The sequence below is a fragment of the Haliotis cracherodii genome, unplaced genomic scaffold (genome assembly GCF_022045235.1).
Source record: "Haliotis cracherodii isolate W230 unplaced genomic scaffold, xgHalCrac1.p SCAF_12, whole genome shotgun sequence".
NCBI classification, from domain to species: domain Eukaryota; kingdom Metazoa; phylum Mollusca; class Gastropoda; order Lepetellida; family Haliotidae; genus Haliotis; species Haliotis cracherodii.
Window position 1 is genome coordinate 7,162,415 of NW_027266267.1, and position 22,261 is coordinate 7,184,675.

General features: G+C 44.1%; 1 protein-coding gene across 1 annotated transcript in view; it reads left to right on the forward strand.

Annotated features, from left to right (window-relative positions):
• The first annotated feature begins 12,578 nt into the window (after nucleotides 1-12,578).
• LOC139456957 (uncharacterized) overlaps nucleotides 12,579-22,261 on the forward strand; it is a 59,941-nt gene continuing 50,258 nt past the window's right edge. The window contains exons 1-3 of the mRNA XM_071238423.1: nucleotides 12,579-13,121; nucleotides 19,124-19,208; nucleotides 21,399-21,598. Coding sequence (XP_071094524.1) covers nucleotides 12,579-13,121; nucleotides 19,124-19,208; nucleotides 21,399-21,598 — 828 coding nt within the window. The remainder of the gene's footprint in view (nucleotides 13,122-19,123; nucleotides 19,209-21,398; nucleotides 21,599-22,261) is intronic.

A 22,261-nucleotide genomic window follows, 5' to 3' on the forward strand; every position in this document is an offset into this window, starting at 1 on the left:
ACTCTGTGTTGTCACCAGCTTATCATGGCGTCACTGGTAGCACTGTACACAACAGACTCTGTGTTGTCACCAGCTTATCATGGCGTCATTGGTAGCACTGTACACTACAAACTCTGTGTTGTCATCAGCTTATCATGACGTCACTGGTAGCACTGTACACAACAGACTGTGTGTTGTCACCAGCTTATCATGACGTCACTGGTAGCACTGTACACAACAGACTGTGTGTTGTCACCAGCTTATCATGGCGTCATTGGTAGCACTGTACACTACAAACTCTGTGTTGTCATCAGCTTATCATGGCGTCATTGGTAGCACTGTACACAACAGACTGTGTGTTGTCACCAGCTTATCATGACGTCACTGGTAGCACTGTACACAACAGACTCTGTGTTGTCACCAGCTTATCATGACGTCACTGGTAGCACTGTACACAACAGACTGTGTGTTGTCACCAGCTTATCATGGCGTCATTGGTAGCACTGTACACTACAAACTCTGTGTTGTCATCAGCTTATCATGGCGTCATTGGTAGCACTGTACACAACAGACTGTGTGTTGTCACCAGCTTATCATGGCGTCACTGGTAGCACTGTACACTACAAACTCTGTGTTGTCACCCGCTTATCATGGCATCATTGGTAGCACTGTACACTACATACTCTGTGTTGTCACCAGCTTATCATGGCGTCATTGGTAGCTCTGTACACTACTTCCTCTATTGTGTCCCAGACATATGTACTCGTAATAGACCCTTCTAACTTTCCATAATCACACACAGTACATCTGTACACTAGCCTGTGCATGCATCTTCAATCTTCTGAGTTATTAACCTATTTTATGTTTTTTGTCATGCCCTTAATGTACAGCTTTTGTATTTGACAAGCTTCATTCAAAGCTTCTATAGGAACACGAAAGGCCCGGTCGTCTAAGGCGCCGCGATTCGCTGTGCAGAGGTGCGTCCCTTGGGCACGCCAGAAACCTATGATTTTGTTTTCGAATCCCGGTTCGCCCCGATTATGTTTCTAGGTTTGTCAGCACCATACCCGTGCTCCTGGGTTTCACCGAAGTGGTAAACGTCTGAGACCTGCATCACTTCGGGCTTACCTCCCACATTAAGCTGACACGCCGTGATATAACTGGAATACTGTTAAAAGCGGCGTTAAACCCAACTCACTCACTCACTCAAAGCTTATATAGGTCTTCAGCAACCCATGCTTGCCTTAAAAGGTGACTATGCTTGTCGTAAGAGGCGACAAACGGGATCGGGTGGTCAGGCTCGCTGACTTGGTTGATGCATGTCATCGTATCCCAATTGCGTGGATTATGATGTTAATCACTGGATTGTCTGGTCCAGACTCGATTATTTACAGACCGCCGTCATATAGCTTGAATATTTCTGAGTGCGGCGTTAAACAACAAACAAAATCTATAATAACAAACACCTCACCATAACATTCATCGCCGCCGTCTATTTACGACCCTTCGTGTTGCAAAGGAGAGTAACCGTCCTTGCACCAAGTTGACAGCCGTCAGAAATATGTTCTTCATTTGTCAACCGATGTCATTATTTGTGTTGAGTGACGTCATTGCAGCAACATTTCACAACTTTCAAGCTATATGTGGGCGTCGTGTAAGGTCATAGAGGCCACGTGACATGCCTCGACCGTCTCTCAGGATCCCTACGCCTTCTCTTAATTGATATTTTAAAGCTGGATTTTTCTATAGAATGCATGTTTCTTAGCTCATGCAATATGTCGATCGAATAAAATAAGAATCTTTTCTTATCATTGACACATGTTTGTTTTGTTTGTTTGTTGTTTAACGCCGCACTCAGCAATCTTCCAGCTATATGACGGTGGTCTGTGAAAAAAACCGAGTCTGCACCAGACAATCCAGTGATTGAGATAATGAGCATCGATCCACGCAATTGGGATACGATGACATGCATCAACCAAGTCAGCGAGCCTGACCACCCGATCCCGTTTGTCGCCTCTTACGACAGGCATAGTCACTTTTCACGGGAAGCATGGGTTGCTCCCATGGTGCGAGATACAAGCATCGAATGAACAACATTATGTTTGAACCAGGACGTTTAATCCATCTCACAGATGACACATTATGCCTTATTCCCTCTCTGGTCATGGTGAACGGGATGTAGATGCGGATATGATATATATACATCCGTGTTTCAGGGAAGTGTTTGTGTTACGGATCATATCTTACGGATCATTGCTTCAACACAACAGGAAACTTTATCTTTGTCTGTTGAGGTTGTGGAAATGATCACGCATGTAACCACGGCAACCTTGTTGTACAGTTTGGACAGACCAACGCCCAGACACCAGTTATTAATATGGTTCAGAGAAGAAGTCGAAAGATTATGGCCACAAAACATAATGGAAACACATATCCTGCTAACATGCATCCACTGATTCTTTAATGTTCTCTACATTTTACTGAAATTGATATTGCTTTGTGTTCGGGTGTTCTTTGCTGGGTAGGAGCGAGACTGCTTAGTGCCAAGCTTAACCAAATATGCATACACAGACGTTAAGTATGTAGAGTATCCCTAACAGCAAATTTGTCACATACACTTTGAAGTTTGGAATAAACAGATGTGTATTTTCACTGTAATATAAATGCTTGATGTAGTAGTGTATGTCCTAACTCGTATTGGGGGCATTTGTCCCAGTAAATGTCCGCGGGTTGTCATTTTAATGTGATTGCAAAATCCACAGAGACGAAAGTTGAAGACACTAACTACTTTGTTAAAAGCCAGGAGAAGAGTGAGTGAGTGAGTGTGTTTGTGGCTGGTTTTGAGTGAGTGAGTAAGTAAGGACACATGTTTACCTCAATCATGCCACTTTTGGTGACAAATGTCCTACAGATCAAGGAACGAAGTTTATATTTTAAGGCGGGGCTCAAACTATGCACAAAGGGATACAATGAGATGCAAAGCAGTATTCAAATACATTCATTGAAATAAATCAAAACCAGTTCATGATATTAAGCAATGGTATACAGAAGGAAGTTATGAGGACTTACTACGAAACGTAGTGATGCAGTCTTCAAAAGGAATTTCATTTTTTCTATATTATAATTCAGACTTTGATTTGCAACTGTATCGGGCAGGTGACCACTGGAGGTGTGTTTCTATGGCAACATGTATGCTAGTGGATGAAAGGGTTGGGACAGACTAAAAGTCGGGCAGGGCCGGGCTTGTCCGGGTCGGGCCAAGAAGGGCCAAAGATTTATTGGCTAATTACTCCATTATCGACGACAATACCTACATTTTAGTGATGCCACATATACCCATGACATGAATGAACAATCACAAACCCACAACGTAAACCATATTTAAGTGATTGCGAGCAAATCCCTTGAAAAGCAGAAAGTCGAGCTGTGTGTAAGCGTCGCTGAGCTAGGTAACATGTAAAATAGCTATCCTTAAACGAAATAGGATTTGAAAGGTATCAAATACTTCTAGCTCTCGTGATACAAATTTACCATCTGTCAGCATAGCGTTTACATTTATAGGATGGTACTATATCTAAGTACATACCACTTTATAATGTCACCGTTCATCGTATTTAAAGCAGACACGTTGGTTAAAGTAGACCTCTTTTCCCCATACTCTCAACAGTCTCACAAGTGTTCGGTCCGACTTGGCCCGGGCTGTCAAAATCAGCTTTAAACTCATAGATGTATCATCAAGTGTGTTTACATTAATCGAATGGTATTATATCTACTTATATGCCACTTTATAGTGTCTCAGATCGCGGTATTTAAAGCATACACGGTGCTCAAGGTGAAGCTCTGTTCTCTCTACATCATCAACATAGTCTCCATCAGGAGTGTTTGATGATGCCAGAAACTTGGGAGTCATATTTGACTCCACAATGAGCCTGGAGAAATACACCAATAACATCTTTGAAACAACATGTTCATATGGGAAACATCTTCCCGAGGCAAAGGAGTTAACTGACTGTATTAGTTCAGTTCCCACCCTTGCCGGAACTGACATTACTCTTCTACGAGTTTTACTCTGTTGACGGTTGGCGGTATAGATGTTTTGAAAATCTTGCAGTCGACCGAAATCTGCACGTCAGTTTACGAACCGGATGTCAATTTCGTCACGCCATTTTGATTGGACTATGCATAGACTCATAAATCCAGACAAAATATAACAGCCTAGTTCGGCAACAATGGAAACTGAACTTTATAGTCAGTTCATTAGAAAGTAGAAAGCACATGACTCCTGTTCTGAAGACCTTACACTTGGTTCTATACCGTCAAACAATCAACTGTAAAATACTAGTTTTAATGTTCAAGGCTTGCAACAACGCAGCTCCAGCCGATCTGTCCGACCAGCCATCACGTCCCCCAGGTAATCTGGTCAACTCATGGCACCGGCGAGGACTGTACCTTCACGTACTAAGCCATCACGTCCCCCAGGTAATCTGGTAAACTCATGGCGAGGACTGTACCTTCACGTACTAAGCCATCACGTCCCCCAGGTAATCTGGTAAACTCATGGCACCGGCGAGGACTGTACCTTCACGTACTAAGCCATCACGTCCCCCAGGTAATCTGGTAAACTCATGGCGAGGACTGTACCTTCACGTACTAAGCCATCACGTCCCCCAGGTAATCTGGTAAACTCATGGCGAGGACTGTACCTTCACGCACTGAGCCATCACGTCCCCCAGGTAATCTGGTCAACTCATGGCGAGGACTGTACCTTCACGCACTAGGCCATCATGTCCCCCAGGAAATTTGGTCAGTTCATGGCGAGGACTGTACCTTCACGTACCAGCCATCACGTCCCCCAGGTAATTGGGTCAGTTCATGGCGAGGACTGTACCTTCACGCACTAAGCCATCACGTCCCCCAGGCAATCTGGTCAGTTCATGGCGAGGACTGTACCTTCACGCACTAAGCCATCACGTCCCCCCGGGTAATCTGGTCAACTCATGGCGAGGACTGTACCTTCACGTGCTAAGCCATCATGTCCCCCAGGTAATCTGGTCAGTTCATGGCGAGGACTGTACCTTCACGTACTAAGCCATCACGTCCCCCAGGTAATCTGGTCAGTTCATGGCGAGGACTGTACCTTCACGTACTAAGCCATCACGTCCCCCAGGTAATCTGGTCAGTTCATGGCGAGGACTGTACCTTCACGTACTAAGCCATCACGTCCCCCAGATAACCCGGTCAACTCATGGCGGGAACTGTACCTTCACGTACTAAGCCATCACGTCCCCCCAGGTAATCTGGTCAGTTCATGGCGAGGACAGTACCTTCACGTACTAAGCCATCATGTCCCCCCAGGTAATCTGGTCAACTCATGGCGAGGACTGTACCTTCACGTACTAAGACATCACGTCCCCCCGGGTAATCTGGTCAGTTCATGGCGAGGACTGTACCTTCACGTACTAAGCCATCACGTCCCCCAGATAACCCGGTCAACTCATGGCGGGAACTGTACCTTCACGTACTAAGCCATCACGTCCCCCAGGTAATCTGATCAGTTCATGGCGAGGACTGTACCTTCACGCACTAAGCCATCACGTCCCCCAGGTAATTTGGTCAGTTCATGGCGAGGACTGTACCTTCACGTACCAGCCATCACGTCCCCCCAGGTAATTTGGTCAGTTCATGGCGAGGACTGTACCTTCACGCACTAAGCCATCACGTCCCCCAGGTAATCTGGTCAGTTCATGGCGAGGACTGTACCTTCACGCACTAAGCCATCATGTCCCCCAGGTAATCTGGTCAGTTCATGGCGAGGACTGTACCTTCACGTACTAAGCCATCACGTCCCCCAGGTAATCTGGTCAGTTCATGGCGAGGACTGTACCTTCACGTACTAAGCCATCACGTCCCCCAGGTAATCTGGTCAGTTCATGGCGAGGACTGTACCTTCACGTACTAAGCCATCACGTCCCCCAGATAACCCGGTCAACTCATGGCGGGAACTGTACCTTCACGTACTAAGCCATCACGTCCCCCCAGGTAATCTGGTCAGTTCATGGCGAGGACAGTACCTTCACGTACTAAGCCATCATGTCCCCCCAGGTAATCTGGTCAACTCATGGCGAGGACTGTACCTTCACGTACTAAGACATCACGTCCCCCCGGGTAATCTGGTCAGTTCATGGCGAGGACTGTACCTTCACGTACTAAGCCATCACGTCCCCCAGATAACCCGGTCAACTCATGGCGGGAACTGTACCTTCACGTACTAAGCCATCACGTCCCCCAGGTAATCTGATCAGTTCATGGCGAGGACTGTACCTTCACGCACTAAGCCATCACGTCCCCCAGGTAATTTGGTCAGTTCATGGCGAGGACTGTACCTTCACGTACCAGCCATCACGTCCCCCCAGGTAATTTGGTCAGTTCATGGCGAGGACTGTACCTTCACGCACTAAGCCATCACGTCCCCCAGGTAATCTGGTCAGTTCATGGCGAGGACTGTACCTTCACGCACTAAGCCATCATGTCCCCCAGGTAATCTGGTCAGTTCATGGCGAGGACTGTACCTTCACGTACTAAGCCATCATGTCCCCCCGGGTAATCTGGTCAGTTCATGGCGAGGACTGTACCTTCACGTGCTAAGCCATCATGTCCCCCCAGGTAATCTGGTCAGTTCATGGCGAGGACTGTACCTTCACGTACCAGCCATCACGTCCCCCAGGTAATCTGGTCAGTTCATGGCGAGGACTGTACCTTCACGTACCAGCCATCACGTCCCCCCGGGTAATCTGGTCAGTTCATGGCGAGGACTGTACCTTCACGTGCTAAGCCATCATGTCCCCCGGGTAATCTGGTCAGTTCATGGCGAGGACTGTACTTTCACGTGCTAAGCCATCATGTCCCCCCAGGTAATCTGGTCAACTCATGGCGAGGACTGTACCTTCACGTACCAGCCATCATGTCCCCCAGGTAATCTGGTCAGTTCATGGCGAGGACTGTACCTTCACGTACTAAGCCATCACGTCCCCCGGGTAATCTGGTCAGTTCATGGCGAGGACTGTACCTTCACGTACCAGCCATCACGTCCCCCAGGTAATCTGGTCAGTTCATGGCGAGGACTGTACCTTCACGTACCAGCCATCACGTCCCCCCAGGTAATCTGGTCAGTTCATGGCGAGGACTGTACCTTCACGTGCCAGCCATCACGTCCCCCAGGTAATCTGGTCAGTTCATGGCGAGGACTGTACCTTCACGTACCAGCCATCACGTCCCCCCGGGTAATCTGGTCAACTCATGGCGAGGACTGTACCTTCACGTACCAGCCATCATGTCCCCCAGGTAATCTGGTCAGTTCATGGCGAGGACTGTACTTTCACGTACCAGCCATCACGTCCCCCAGGTAATCTGGTCAGTTCATGGCGAGGGACTGTACCTTCACGTACCAGCCATCATGTCCCCCCGGGTAATCTGGTCAGTTCATGGCGAGGGACTGTACCTTCACGTACCAGCCATCATGTCCCCAAGGTAATCTGGTCAGTTCATGGCGAGGACTGTACTTTCACGCACTAAGCCATCATGTCCCCCAGGTAATCTGGTCAGTTCATGGCGAGGACTGTACCTTCACGCACCAGCCATCACGTCCCCCCGGGTAATCTGGTCAACTCATGGCGAGGACTGTACCTTCACGCACTAAGCCATCACGTCCCACGGGTAATCGGGTCAGTTCATGGCGAGGACTGTACCTTCACGCACTAAGCCATTTGGCGATCGGTAATTTCAAGCAGCACGGCCTTCCCCTTGGAACAAACTCCCTCTTGGTGTAATATCAGCTGCAGAACTATGTACCTTCAATTCTAGATTGAAGACACATCTATTCAATGAAGCCTTCAACATGTCCACATGAGTGTCGACAGCGCTTCTGAAAAGTTGTAGGTCACTGGATAATAGCACTACATTAATCCATATCATGTATATGTCCGACTCTGACAGTGAACTAGTTTATGAATTATCATAGAAAGTTGAATTGTTAAGTTGACATATTCATACCTTTATCTCGGCCATCGTATTGTACATCATACTGGCTACATTATGGTGTAAGAACATTGTTGCTATTTTTAATGATACTTGCACTTTAACATGCCAACATACAGAACCATCCTGTTTCTCAGAGACATGAAAAGATTGAAGCAATGCACATTTATACTTACTTACTTACTTACTTACTTACGAGTGAGTGAGTGAATATGGTTTTACGCCGCTTTTAGCAATATTCCAGCAATATCACAGTGGGGGACACCAGAAATGGGCTTCTCACATTGTACCCATGTCGGGAATCGAACTCGGGTCTTCGGCGTGACGAGCGAACGCTTTATCCACTAGGCTACCCGACCGCCCCACCTAGAAGAGAAGGATGTTCGTGTCAATGTACACACGCATGACAGACACTGATCTGTAAGAAATCCATTACTTGCATCTTGCTTGATAACGGTGTTAGAACCTACACCGAAATGGGCTCCTATTGTCATTGATGATGATGATGTTAGTTGTTTAACGCCGCACTCAGCAATATTCTATCTATATGACGGCGGTCTGGACCACAAAATCCAGTGATTAATATCATGAGCAATCCTTGAACGTAAGTATGCTTGGTGTGACGTTTGTAATGATGCCACTTGTAGCATCAGTTTAAGTTGAAAGACAAGGGCAATCAATGTTGCCATGGACTATCTTGGGGTTGAAACGCCGACAACGTCTGTGTTAGTAAGCAATGACAGGAGAGGAGAAAGACTTTCATAAGCTGAGTCTGTTGGGACGATAATAGATTCACACGGCTGATATGTTTTTAAAATACAACTTTTTGATAAGTCATCATTGAGCAAACCTTCCACATCGCACTCCTAGGGCAGAAGGCGGAGAGCATGATGGACTTCGAGCTTGCATTTCAATACTGATGCAACGAAACAATGTAAGCTTTCCCTCCAAAGAGAAAAACTTACAAGGAGACAGTCGCTCTTCAACAGTCTCATCGACTTTTTGACAACAGAGGCAGCTTGGTTTTTCAACCAGAGCATCCCATCATGGTGAAGGTGTTATTCAGACATTATCCCACACTTTATGGTATACTGGGCCACATTGTGATACATTGCAAGTGAGGTCCTGTTTTGTTCCAAAAATATTGAAAATTTCACTTTGTCCAGTAATCCGTATGCATCCACGCATACAGTTAAGCCTGTAGAAAGCAAAAGTCTGTTGGCCTATGCTGCTGATTCGGACCAGATTGTCTTATTACCGTGGATGAATAGGAAACCATGAGCACATGTGAAAGAGAATGTTCCTACACTTGCCAACAGTCTTCACAATGTGACTTTCCCTGCAACCGAAAGACTTGAGATCGCTGCCAATCACAGCATGGAACCTATCAGGACTCATGCAGAGAGTGATAACTACAAAATTCTGCGCGGAAAGTCAGTTGTGAAGTCACATTTTCGTCTGGGATACATAGAACTGAACGAAGCTCTCGAGGTGTACTGTGATTCTCTCAACCTCTTGATCCCATCAATTAATCTGTGAAATGTCTTCTTTTGTCAATGCAAACGTAAATTTGATTTTGTGTTGTTCATCATGTTTATTGATAATGAGAAAGCAATTACTGCATGTTTGTTGTTTGTTTTGTTAAACGCCGGACTCCAGCTATATGACAGCTTGTAAATCGTAAAGGATTACTGACATAACTATTATAAATATGAGTTAATATCAATAATGGATCACACATTTTTATATTGGAAATGTAATTTTTCTGACAATGATAAAATATTCGTATTTGATATACAGCAGCTGTTTTTAAATGTATTTTTCAAAGTGCTTACGATCCGATCGAGCTGAACTTACTTAGCCAAGGTGATACCAGTGAAAGGCGACACTATGTTGACTGTTTGAGAGAGTCTTATGCTTACTGAAATTCACTGGGCACCTACCATTTCCTATGCTATTTCTGACACCACCCTGAAGTCAATCTCAGAACTGAAACTGCCCTACTTTCACACACGTGCTATGAGGAAGAAGCGTGTTGATGCTTGTACCATCTGTCCTGGGACGCCTGGAACCTAACATCCTGGAACACAACGTCCTGGAACTCAACGTCCCAAAACTCAGCGTCCCAAAACTCAACGTCCTGTGACTCAACGTCCTGGAACTCAACGTCCTGGAACTCAACGTCCTGGAACCTAACGTCCTGGAACTCAAAGTCCTGTGACTCAACGTCCTGGAACTCAACGTCCCAAAACTCAACGTCCTGGAACCTAACGTCCTGGAACACAACGTCCTGGAACTCAACGTCCCAAAACTCAGCGTCCCAAAACTCAACGTCCTGTGACTCAACGTCCTGGAACTCAACGTCCTGGAACCTAACGTCCTGGAACTCAAAGTCCTGTGACTCAACGTCCTGGAACTCAACGTCCCAAAACTCAACGTCCTGGAACACAACGTCCTGGAACTCAACGTCCTTGGACTCAGCGTCCCAAAACTCAACGTCCTGGAACCTAACGTCCTGGAACTCAACGTCCTGGAACTCAACGTCCTGTGACTCAAAGTCCTGGAACTCAACCGTCCTGGAACTCAACGTCCTGGAACTCAACGTCCTGGAACTCAACGTCCTTGGACTCAGCGTCCTGGAACTCAACGTCCTTGGACTCAGCGTCCTGGAACTCAGCGTCAGGGGACTCAACGTCCTGGAACTTAATGTCCTCGCGCTCACCTTCTTGGAACTTAACGTCCCAGAACTCAACGTTCTGAAACTCAACGTCCTGCAACTCAACGTCCTGGAACCTAACTCCGACACGTCTATGTAGGAGGTAGTGGAAGTGCTCCTAAAAGTACTGTCGGAAATCCAAGACAACTGCCTTTTGCCAGTTAAAACAAGCTAGAATGTTTCACAGAGTGTTTCTATTTCACAGAGTGTTGCTATTAAAATATCGAGTAACTACCGATCGACCTATCTGTGGTGTGAAGTATTTCAGTCACAGCAAAATTGGAACGAAAACAGAAAGTTCAGATTTCAGTTCAAAGGCGGAAGTCTGAAACGGACGACAGAAATATTCGCATGTGACTCCATATTCTACTACTACTACTACTACTACTACTAATACTAATACTAATACTACTAAGAATAATACTAAGAATAATGTTATCTGATTTTTTATTGACATAAAGGGACCACCAGCACTTTACACCTATACAGGACAGTATTTAGTACATCTGAGACCCGTGAGGATCCGGGGTAGAATAGGTCTTAGAAAACCCATTCTTGCCATCAAAGGCGCCTATCCTTGACGTTAGAGGTTACTAACGGGATCGGGTGGTCAGGCTCGCTAACTTGGTTGATGCCTGTCATCGCATCCCAATTGCATGGATCGATGCTTATGATATTAATCACTCGATTGTCTGGTCCTGACTCGATTAATTACAGACTGCCGTCATGTAGCTGGACTATTGCTGAGTGCGGCGTTAAACAACAAACACACAAACTTCTGCGGCTGTCTTCAAGTGTGTCTCGATGACATTTATAAGTGCAGTGTGCCGGTGGCTTAAACATGTCTAAGCCGTGGGAAAGGCCAACTCCCGACTTACTCAATACACTCTCCTAAGTGTAACAGAGGTAAACTGTCCTGGTCAGTTTAATCTATGGAGCACAAATAAACAAACAAATCAAATACGTCCCACGCCAGGCAAACAGGATACTCAGGTTCACTAAAAGGCAAAATACAAAAAGGACAAAGTCGTTGCGATCATCGGATATTGTACATTGGTTTGTTGTTTAACGCCGTACTCAGCAATATTCCAGCTATATGACGGCGGTCTGTAAATAATCGAATCTGGACCAGACAATCCAGTGATTGATATCATGACCATCAATCCACGCTATTGTATATTCTTCTACTTTTATCAGTGGGCTATGACTTGAACAACAAAATCTAATAAAGCATTTCTGTGAGTTCTAACGATATTATGTTTGGAGAGACATTCTTAGACAAGCATGTCTTTTATTGTACATTGACATCGAAAAATGCTGATCGGTTAAAAACAGGTCTCCTTTTTGCTTCTGAAACCTCTTTTAAATATATTTAGCCTTTACACACATAAACGACCGTATGAATCATCGATTGCCTACATATCGAATTATAAATATTGGCTACCGATCGATCACCCATCGGTACTGTAAAATGTATAGATAATATTCATCTATTATATGCTGGGTCTCAAACACGTCTCTTATACACGCTGGGTCAAGGGCTATCGCGAAATTAATAGACGGTCTTGCATCTAATCAAGGAAATACGGTAGTTTGACATCGGATTTTCTAGGTCGTAGCCCTGACTACTTCAATGATGAGATTACAAGACTTAACAAAGGCATATCTTTTCCTTATAAATGATCATGTTCAGGAAACTGTAAGGGACAGTTCGATGGCCGACACACTCGGAACAGGAAATTTCCTCATTGAAACAACCGGCAATGAAAGTAAAATATAACATGATAAAAATGTGTTTGAAAAAATAACTTTAGTCATGATGTGTCTTTTACAAACCTCTTTGTGATTGATGTTCATTGCCACCTCCGTCAACCACCACCGTCGTCAACCGCAACTTCAATCAACCACCACCGTCGTCAACCACCACCTCCGTCAACCACCACCGTCGTCAACCACAACTTCAGTCGACCACCACCGTCGTCAACCACAACTTCAGTCAACCACCACCGTCGTCAACCACCACCTCCGTCAACCACCACCGTCGTCAACCACCACCTCCGTCAACCACCACCTTCGTCTACCACCACCTCCGTCAACCACCACCGTCGTCCACCACCACCGTCGTCCACCACCACCTCCGTCAACCACCACCTCCGTCAACCACCACCGTCGTCAACCACCGCCTCCGTCCACCACCACCTCCGTCAACCACCACCGTCGTCCACCACCACTTCCGTCAACCACCACCGTCGTCAACCACCACCTCCGTCAACCACCACCGTCGTCGACCACCACCTCAGTCAACCACCACCTCCGTCAACAACCACCTTCGTCAACCACCACCTCAGTCAACCATCACCTCAGTCAACCACCACCGTCGTCAACCACAACCGTAAGAATTTGGCAGGAGGGGATTTGAAAGTCCATCAGAAAACACTCCTTCCTTCGAAAGGCCAAAAAAAACAATGTCCCGACATCACTAAAATCACATCACAACATATCAACCTTCATGAAATTCATTTAAGAACAAACACATCATACGCGAACCACAGTTTCTGGGCCACAATTGTCACGTTGATTTCACATGCTGACGTTGAATCTATGAAATCTTGAATTTGACAGGTCCAATCGGATCACTCGTGTCAGAAAAACCAGCTCGTGTACATCCTTAAACAAGGGCTGTTTAGTCATGCTCCAGTTCCATTGGCAATCAGGTAGAATCAGCCTTATTCCCAGTAAATCTATAGATTCATGTTGAACCACGTCATAGTCGGGGTTGTCATCTTGCTTCGTGTTACCTGTCTGAGGCACGGAGGATGTAAACAACAACATTGGCAGCCGCCGTCAGTTGTGAGTACTCAGTAGCCATCATGTAGGTCAAGTTCTGCCACATCCAAGTTCGGGGTGGAGAGGCATTTTTTTTTGAATTTGTATTATTTACTGGGGGTAATTGCTTACTAATAATGTGAGGTGAAATGGGGTTTAACGTCGCGACCAAGATTATTGCACTTATACAGCGACGTGCATGTACGTGTGTTTGTGTGGCTGCTTGTACTAGTCCGGTCTGATGCCGATGTAAAGTGCTAGCTCACTGAGATACCATGCGGCAGTTTAACATGAATACACACACACACACACACACACTTTGATTTATCTCCATGTCTTATCTCCCCTCAACCCTGTATGGTAGAATCTCACGTACACAACGATAGTTGATTGATTTATCTCCATGCCTTATCTCTCCTCAACCCTGTATGGTAGAATGTCACGTACACAACGATAGTTGATTGATTTATCTCCATGCCTTATCTCTCCTCAACCCTGTATTGTAGAATGTCACGTCCACAGTGGGTGCTAGAGTTCCACATAGAACTGAGTATTTTATATTTGGAGTACGCTTGGCAGTACTGATAGGGACATAATATTGTTTTCGGACATTGCTTCAAGGCAGTGGACCGCCTCCCTGGTCTGGTGGTAGAACGTCCGCCCGCAGAGCGGAAGGTCCGTAGTTCGATCCCCGGCCGCGTCATACCAAATCAAGTTGAAACATACTACTTGTTGTTACCCTGCCTGGCGCTCGGCATTAAGGAGCTAAAACATGGACTGGTGGGCTATGAGCTTACTGTGTCTGAGTGAAGTATTCATGTTAAATTGCGGCATGCGATCTCATGGGCTCGCACTATAAAGTCGGCATTAGTCCGCAAGTTCGTCGCAATAGAAGTGAAATAACCTTGGGCACGACGTTAACCCTCCCACCGCCATCCCCGCCCCCTCAAGATGGCGCTTTAAGGAATAGAGGAACAACTGCATAGCAACACACATATTTTTTCCCTCATATCCAGTTTCTCAAGCGAACAAATATTTATTGTAAAACTTCAGGCAATATGATTAGGGTGAATCTAAGTTTCATTTTTAAAAACAAGTACGGATAATTGTCAGCATGTCATACAAGATGGATGGTACCATTGATACAGTACATATATTAATTCCCACAACGCGAATAGACATAAATAGAATAGAAGCGATACATTAACCCCTCATCAGGGCCCCAGCGTTCTAGATGTAGCTCTTTTGTTTAGGAGCTCGAGGTATATGACAATGCAACAAAATGAACGTTTTGGTGTAGGTTCTAACACCCTTAGCAAGCAAGTGGTGTTCGTCAGGGATGTGTCTTAAGCACCTTGCTGTTTATTAATGATCTTGTTGATGAAGTAGAGTGATAAACCTACACCAAAACGTCGCTCATAATTGTAATAAAGAAGTTGTTCATCCATAAATTCTTATCCTTACTTAGTACTCCAACTTCTAAATGCCTATCAAAGAAGTTAAATGCGCAGTGTTTGTTTACACCGCCACGTTGACATAGGCTAACACTGAATACGGTTTCTATGCGAGAAGTTAGTAAGTGGGTATAGTAATACTCTGCTTTTAGCAATAGAAAATCCAGTTATCGATAACATGAGCATCGATCAACCCAACTGGGATCGATGACATGCATCAACCAAGTCAGCGAGCCTGACCACCCGATCCCGTAAGTCGCCTTTTACGACAAGCATAGTCGCCTTTTACGACAATCATAGTCGCCTTTTACAGCAAGCATGGGTTGCTGAAGACCTATTCTACCCCGGATCTTCACGGGTCACGACTGGCTCATTACCACCTCTGTTTATATCAGATACGTTATTCTGATTTGAAATCTCTTTTGAACAATTGCAAGTTATTGTATACTCTATATTCTTTCGTCACGGTAGAATATATATTTTTGAATTATCCACAAATAATGAGAACTACAATGTAAACCTCTTTCTGGAGATATACAATACTTCTACTGAAGGGCATATCTGAAAAATGGGGCTAATCGACCAATATTTCTTCTTAAATACTGTCCGTTACAGGCATTCTAATCATTATATTATACTTTGTATAGTTTTAAAGTCAAATAATGGCAAATTGTGCATCTTTCTACATTTTGAATTCATTATAATTTCTGCAATAAAACCTTAACATCAGATAGTGATATAAACGAATATGATCTATACTGTGATAAATGAATTATCAATTTTGTATTATGAATTAAATACACTGAAATATGATAGTACAAACAAATTGTTTTAATCTGTTCGTGTGAGTAGGTAACGAGAGATCAAGGCAACTCACTAACGTAACCATTTGCGAAAAATCAAATATTCAAAGTTTAGGGGTTTGAACATGTATATTGAATGACAGACAAGAAAGCAACGCAATGATAAATATAACAAAATATATAGAAAATATAAGTTTAATTTCTCATTGTTGGAAGGTTTAATAATAGTTTTTGTTTGATTGTTTGTTGTTAAACGCCGCACTCAGCAATATACCAGCTATGTAACGGTGGTTCGTAAATAATCCAGTCTGGACCAGACAATCCAGTTATCATCAAGAGCACCGATCTACGCAATTGGGATACGATGACATGCATCAACCAAGTCAGCGAGCCTGACCACCCGATCCCGTTAGTCGCCTTATTACAAGCATGGGTTGTTGAAGTCTAACCCTGATATTCACGGGTATTTCTTTTAATAATAAGGTAAATGAAATTCTGTATATAAATTGCCCCCTCTACACACAGCCCAGACTGCGAATGGGACTTCTCCCAGCAAGCGCTACCTAGTCAAACCGACCCAGAACTTTTTGGAGATTGTGAAGACTCCCCAACACTGCAGCCTTCTACATTTTCCAGATTGTCAGAAGGGCTGTATTGGTAGCAGACCCGCGTACTCTCCCAATGTCAGTCAACATTTTGGGAGGTACCAAACCTAAGGCACCGAGAACAATGGGGAGTCGGACAACTTGGTACTTGGGATGCAAGCACGACATTTCATAAGCGAGGTGTGCATATTTGCCATGTTATTTTCTGAATCTTGTCAATCACATTAGTGTCAAAAGGAACTTAATTGAAAATATCCCCTTTACCCCGTCACGAGATAAGAGAAACGTGATATTCCTCTCGACACATGGAATATCCTATTCATTACATACTTTTTGTGTATTTGTCTGCTGGAACATTGTTAGATCATATCACATGCGACGTTTCACCATCCCTTGTAACTACAACTTAAAAAGTAGGAGGGGTTCGGTGTGCCCGTGTGCGTGTAGGCGTGTGTGTTTCTGCTTGTACTGATCCGGACTCTTGACGGTTTTGTAGTACTAGCCCACTGGGGTATCAATGTTAAACTGCTTGCGGCATGGTATCTCAGTGGGCTTGCTCTCAGAAGACTGACTCCGAGCCGACCAGTCGTAGATATATACCGAATGCCAGCCAGGGAAACAACAAGTACCATCTTTTAACGTCTTTTGGTATGATGCGGCCGTGGATCGAGCAACCAACCTTCCGCTCTCTGGGCAGACGCTGTATCCACAGATGCTATCCGATATAATAAAGACTTTAAAGATTCACATGAATCTTTTTACTTATTTGACTTCTCCAGCCTTAGCCCTAAGTCTTGTCTAAGTAACTTGTGTCTTAAGTGATGTTTCATGGATCACTTACGGTTTGCAGGTCATGGTTACACTATCTAAGATGACTTACACATTTAAATGTCACTTCTAAAAGCTGCTAGTGATTTGAAAATAGTTTCTTCTTTAATTACCAGACTGAATACCCACATGGATCCAACTCATGCATTCATCTCATATCTTTGATATCGAAGTTTACACACCAAAGTCTGAGGTGCCATATTTCACCATAGCAATACGTTTTTAAAGTAGTTATTATCAAAATACAATTTAAGAAAAGTGTCAAACGTTGTTTTTTTAGTTTGAGAAGATCTTTCTGAAATTAAGAGCAAAGAATTTTTACTGTGTTGAAAAATGTATTGTAATTTAGTAATGCCACGCATGTATCAAGCACCAGGGAAGAATTTGTCAAACACATAGAAACCCTGGAGAATCTGGTTTAATATGTAGGTATTGCAGTTGTCAGAGTGCGGATACCCACACGCAACACAAAGACAAGGGACATGTTCTTGCTGGAATGGATGTGCCTTATGGTGGTGGTGACTATTAGCAATGGACACTCACACTCTGGACGCCATCATCCCACTACAAACAGGCCACCCGCTGGACACACAACACCATCTGGACACACACCACACTTAGGACACTCCACACACACAAAAGAAAAGGAAATGGAATACTATGTGGTGGGAAAATTTGAAGACATTGGCATCGCAATGTGTAGGAAGAAGTGTATGACCAGAGGACTCTGCGCGACCTGCGGGTTTAACATTGTCACACTGTCATGTTTGATGTTGTCGCTGCACCTCGATATGCCAAAAATGAGAGGACAATTGACATTAATGCCAAAACATCTGATTCAGGTAGGTTTCGTGTAGCGTTTTGTTCAGTTGTATGAACATTGCACATTAGATATCAATGACAATGCTACGCAATTGAAATACATAAACTGATGATCCAATGTTAAATAATCACGAACATATCAAGACGTGTTTGTTTATAGATCCTCTAAATGTCAATTATCATGTCATGACATAGGTACACACTGTGCCAGCTCGAAACGGTACATCGCTACTGGTAAATGTCACTGTGTGTGTGTGTGTGTGTGTGTTGGTGTGTGTGTTTGTGTCTGTTGGTGTTTGTGTGTGTGTTGATGTTTGTGTGTGTGTCTGTGTTGGTGTGTGTGTGTGTATCTGTGTGTGTGTGTGTGTGTGTGTGTGTGTGTGTGTGTGTCTGTGTTGGTGTGTGTGTCTGTGTGTAAGTGTATTTGTGTGCCTGTGCGTGTGTGTGTGCGTGTGTGTGTGTGTGTGTGTGTGTGTGTGTGTGTGTGTGTGTGTGTGTGTGTGTGTGTGTGTGTGTGTGTGTGTGTGTGTGTGTGTGTGTGTGTGTGTGTGTGTGCCTGTATCCCGTGCTCGTGGTTTCGAATCCATGTTGGCCCTGATCATGTTTTTCCAGCACCAAGTCCGTGTTAGTGGGTTTCAACAGAATGGCATTTGGTTTAACCAAAGTGATTTGACGAGAAAGGGCAAGGATCTATACGTATTCGTATTTCTTATGGGGGAAAACAGAAAACGACCAGTGAATAGAACATGCCGATATTTGATATTTGTAGGAACACTCCATAAATCAAAAAGGAGACTGCCAACAATGTTTGTGTGAATGCGTGTAGAACTGTTACACCTTTCAATTCGACGTGGCCCCAAAGACACTCACTCACTCTAGAAGGTGGTCAGTGTTACAAGCACATAAGTCAATACATTGGAAAGTCTTTTTGTCTTTGAGTGTCAATTTGAATTCATCTAAACGCATTTATCGTTCAACTATTTATTCAAGAAATTCAGCAACCTACTAACTTCAACATTTCACTGAAAATTAAAAAACAATTTCTGCAATTTGCAGGATTCTTACGGCCCTTGTTCCAACACTACCTGCGGAGAGTCTAACTGTGTGACAGACTATGGTGGCACCGATAGATGTGTTGGTGGTAAGATTTTACAGTTTTCTCAGTTGAGTCTCGATGAACCTGTATGTACGTAGCGTATTCAGTCGGACGGGCTCTCCCGGCCTTATACAGAACAACCTTTCGCGAACTATGACCGACCAATGAAATGATTAACAGGAAGTCAACGTTAGCCACTAAGAAAGCAGCTTTCTTAAGCTTTGCGGTACCAGTTTCAAACTGGCGACTTCCATTCCAGGCTATGCTTTTAAAAGTATTTTGAATACGTCATACAGTCCGTAACAGTTGTTTTGTGTTAAGCTTTGGAAGTTGCATGATTAGAAAACATATTCCGCTAACAATGTAACATAACAATATGAATATTTCATTTTCATTTTGTCATTACGTGTTTGCATCGTTATCTATTGGGTAGTTGTCCGATTTTCGATCACGAACGTTGATACAACTTAATTTCGTTTATCTGACATACTCGTTAATCCGACATAATCACATGCAATCAACCATCTCGGATCAGCGGGACTTGACTGTATCTTGTAATACACTGTTCGTATATTTGGTCAAGTTTGATTCAATTCTCTGTACGAGAATGTTCACGAAATCCACCGGTCCACATCTTGCCCATGATCCATTCGTCACCACTCGCCCCTTTCCGTAACCTGCAAGAAGAGTCGTCCCCCTATCGATGAATGTTATGTGCGAAAATACGACAAACCAATCAGAATGCGTGCATAATTTCAAGTTCTTCGTCAAAGAATCCCTCGGAAATATTTTTTTATTTTACATACGTCTTGCATCTAAAAATATACCCAAGACACAGTTACATGTGTTCAATCATACTGTATAATTCCGCATCTTCCGATGTGCTTTAAATTGCATCTGAAATATATATAATATATGGGGAAATATATGTTAACCATAACACAACGAGTTGACAATTGTTTTAGGTATGCCCGTTTGCGCTAAGACGGAACCCGGTCGCAAAAATGGCTACGAGAGGGGCACGAGTCGCTGTTCGGCTTGTCCCGGAATAACACGAGTTGGTCACGAATGGCCCATGCTCATGTTGGCTCAAATATAAAATATAAAATATAAAACTAAATTAGCTATGATCCACAGTGTGGTGTATTTGTCACCATGGAGGATTATTTTGTCTTGAGAAAGGTTTTGTGTTGTATTAATTTGCATGACAGGTACTAACGTCAATAAAGATTTGTTCTGCGAATACTTCGTGTTCTCCTCTAGCAACCGTTACACCGAATCACAACACAGCACATTTAACAAGGGAACCCGCTGGGAGATAAACGGCCGAATGTATTACAACATCAATACATGCTCAGTCCCAACTGGAGTGAGTGAGTGAGTATGGTTTTACGCCGCTTTTAGCAATATTCCAGCAATATCACGGCGGGGGACACCAGAAATGGGCTTCACACATTATACCCATGTCGGGAATCGAACCCGGGTCTTCGGCGTGACGAGCGAACGCTTTAACCACTAGGCTACCCGACCGCCCCAGTCCCAGCTGGAAGCCAGCTGTCATCACCGATCACAAATACACCCAGACACTTCACTGTTGCCCGACTTGTAAAACTTGAGGTAAAACCTTTTTGTTAGAAAGACTATCGTGTTCCCTCAACGAATGCAACAGCGATAATGCTGGAGGGTTCTTAAGGATAAATACACATGAAGTTGATAAATTATCAAGCACAATTGCAGGTGTTATAATGGCTCTTCATGCATGGTTCGGGGGCAAGGGCTGCTCAGTCGTCTAAGGCGTACAGAGTTGCGTCCCTTGGGCACGCCAGAAACCTATGATTGTGGATTTGAATCCCGGTTCGCCCCAATTATGTTTCTAGGTTTGTCAGCACCATACCCGTGATCGTGGGTTTCGCCGAAGTTGTAAACTTCTGAGACCTGCATCACTTCGGGCTTTCCTCCCACATTAAGCTGACACACCAAGATATATTTGGAATGCTGTTAAAAGAGGCCTTAAACCCATCTCGCTCACTCACTCACTCAGTCATCCATGGTTCACAATATCACCAACAGCGACTAGAAGTCGCTACCTATTTTGTGCTCTACTGATTTGCATGACCGGGACTATTAATGAGTAATGACTTGTGCTGCGTCTACTTTCTGTTTTCGCCAGCCGTTAAGGTCTGTGACTATTAATGAGTAATGACTTGTGCTGCTTCTACTTTCTGTTTTCGCCAGCCGTTAAGGTCTGTGGCGTGCCGCCAGAAACTCACGACACTGACGTCACATATGAAGGCCGGTACATAAACGCCAGAGCACACCACACCTGTAGGACCGACTTCCGACCTTGTACCGACAAGACAACCCGTGTGTGCCAGCCAACAGGAGAATGGAGCAACGCTTCAACTGTGTGCGGACAGTTCAGATGGCATAATGCGGTAGGCAGACTGTACTAGTGAACTATGGTGGCCCATAAGGAACATGGAGTCGGTTTTTCAATATTTTGATATTTCACTTACTTTTATTGTAACCTTTTGCAAATCAACACAATTTGTCATACAAATATGTGATAAATCCTGTGTAAAAACAACCGAAAACATGGAAAATGTACTTTCAAGTAACTATTGAATCGCTGAAATGTGAAGCGAAAATGTCAAAAACTAAAATGGAAATGTAAAAAACAAAAACGAAAAGGTCAAAAACTAACTTCAAAATGTCAAAAACAAAAGCGAAAATGTCAAAAACTAAAATGAAAATGCAGAAAACACGGTGTAAATAGTTATCACTGCGGTGTAAATAGTTATCACCGCGGTGGGAATATTATCACAGCGGTGGAAATGTTTTTCGGTATTTTTATTTTAGTTTTTGACTGAACACATTTGCCATGACAGATCAAGGGATAGTCGTTGTGTAATAAGAAGAAGGAAGCCATTAAAATGTCAACTTTCAGTTTTATATCAACTAAACCTCAGTGTGTCCCGAGACCAGACCCAATGGTCTTGTGGATAAAGCGTCCGCCCGGAGAGCAGAAGGTGCGGGGTTTGATCCCCCATTCTCATACCAAAAGTCGTTAAAAGATTACGCTTGTTGTTACCCTGGCG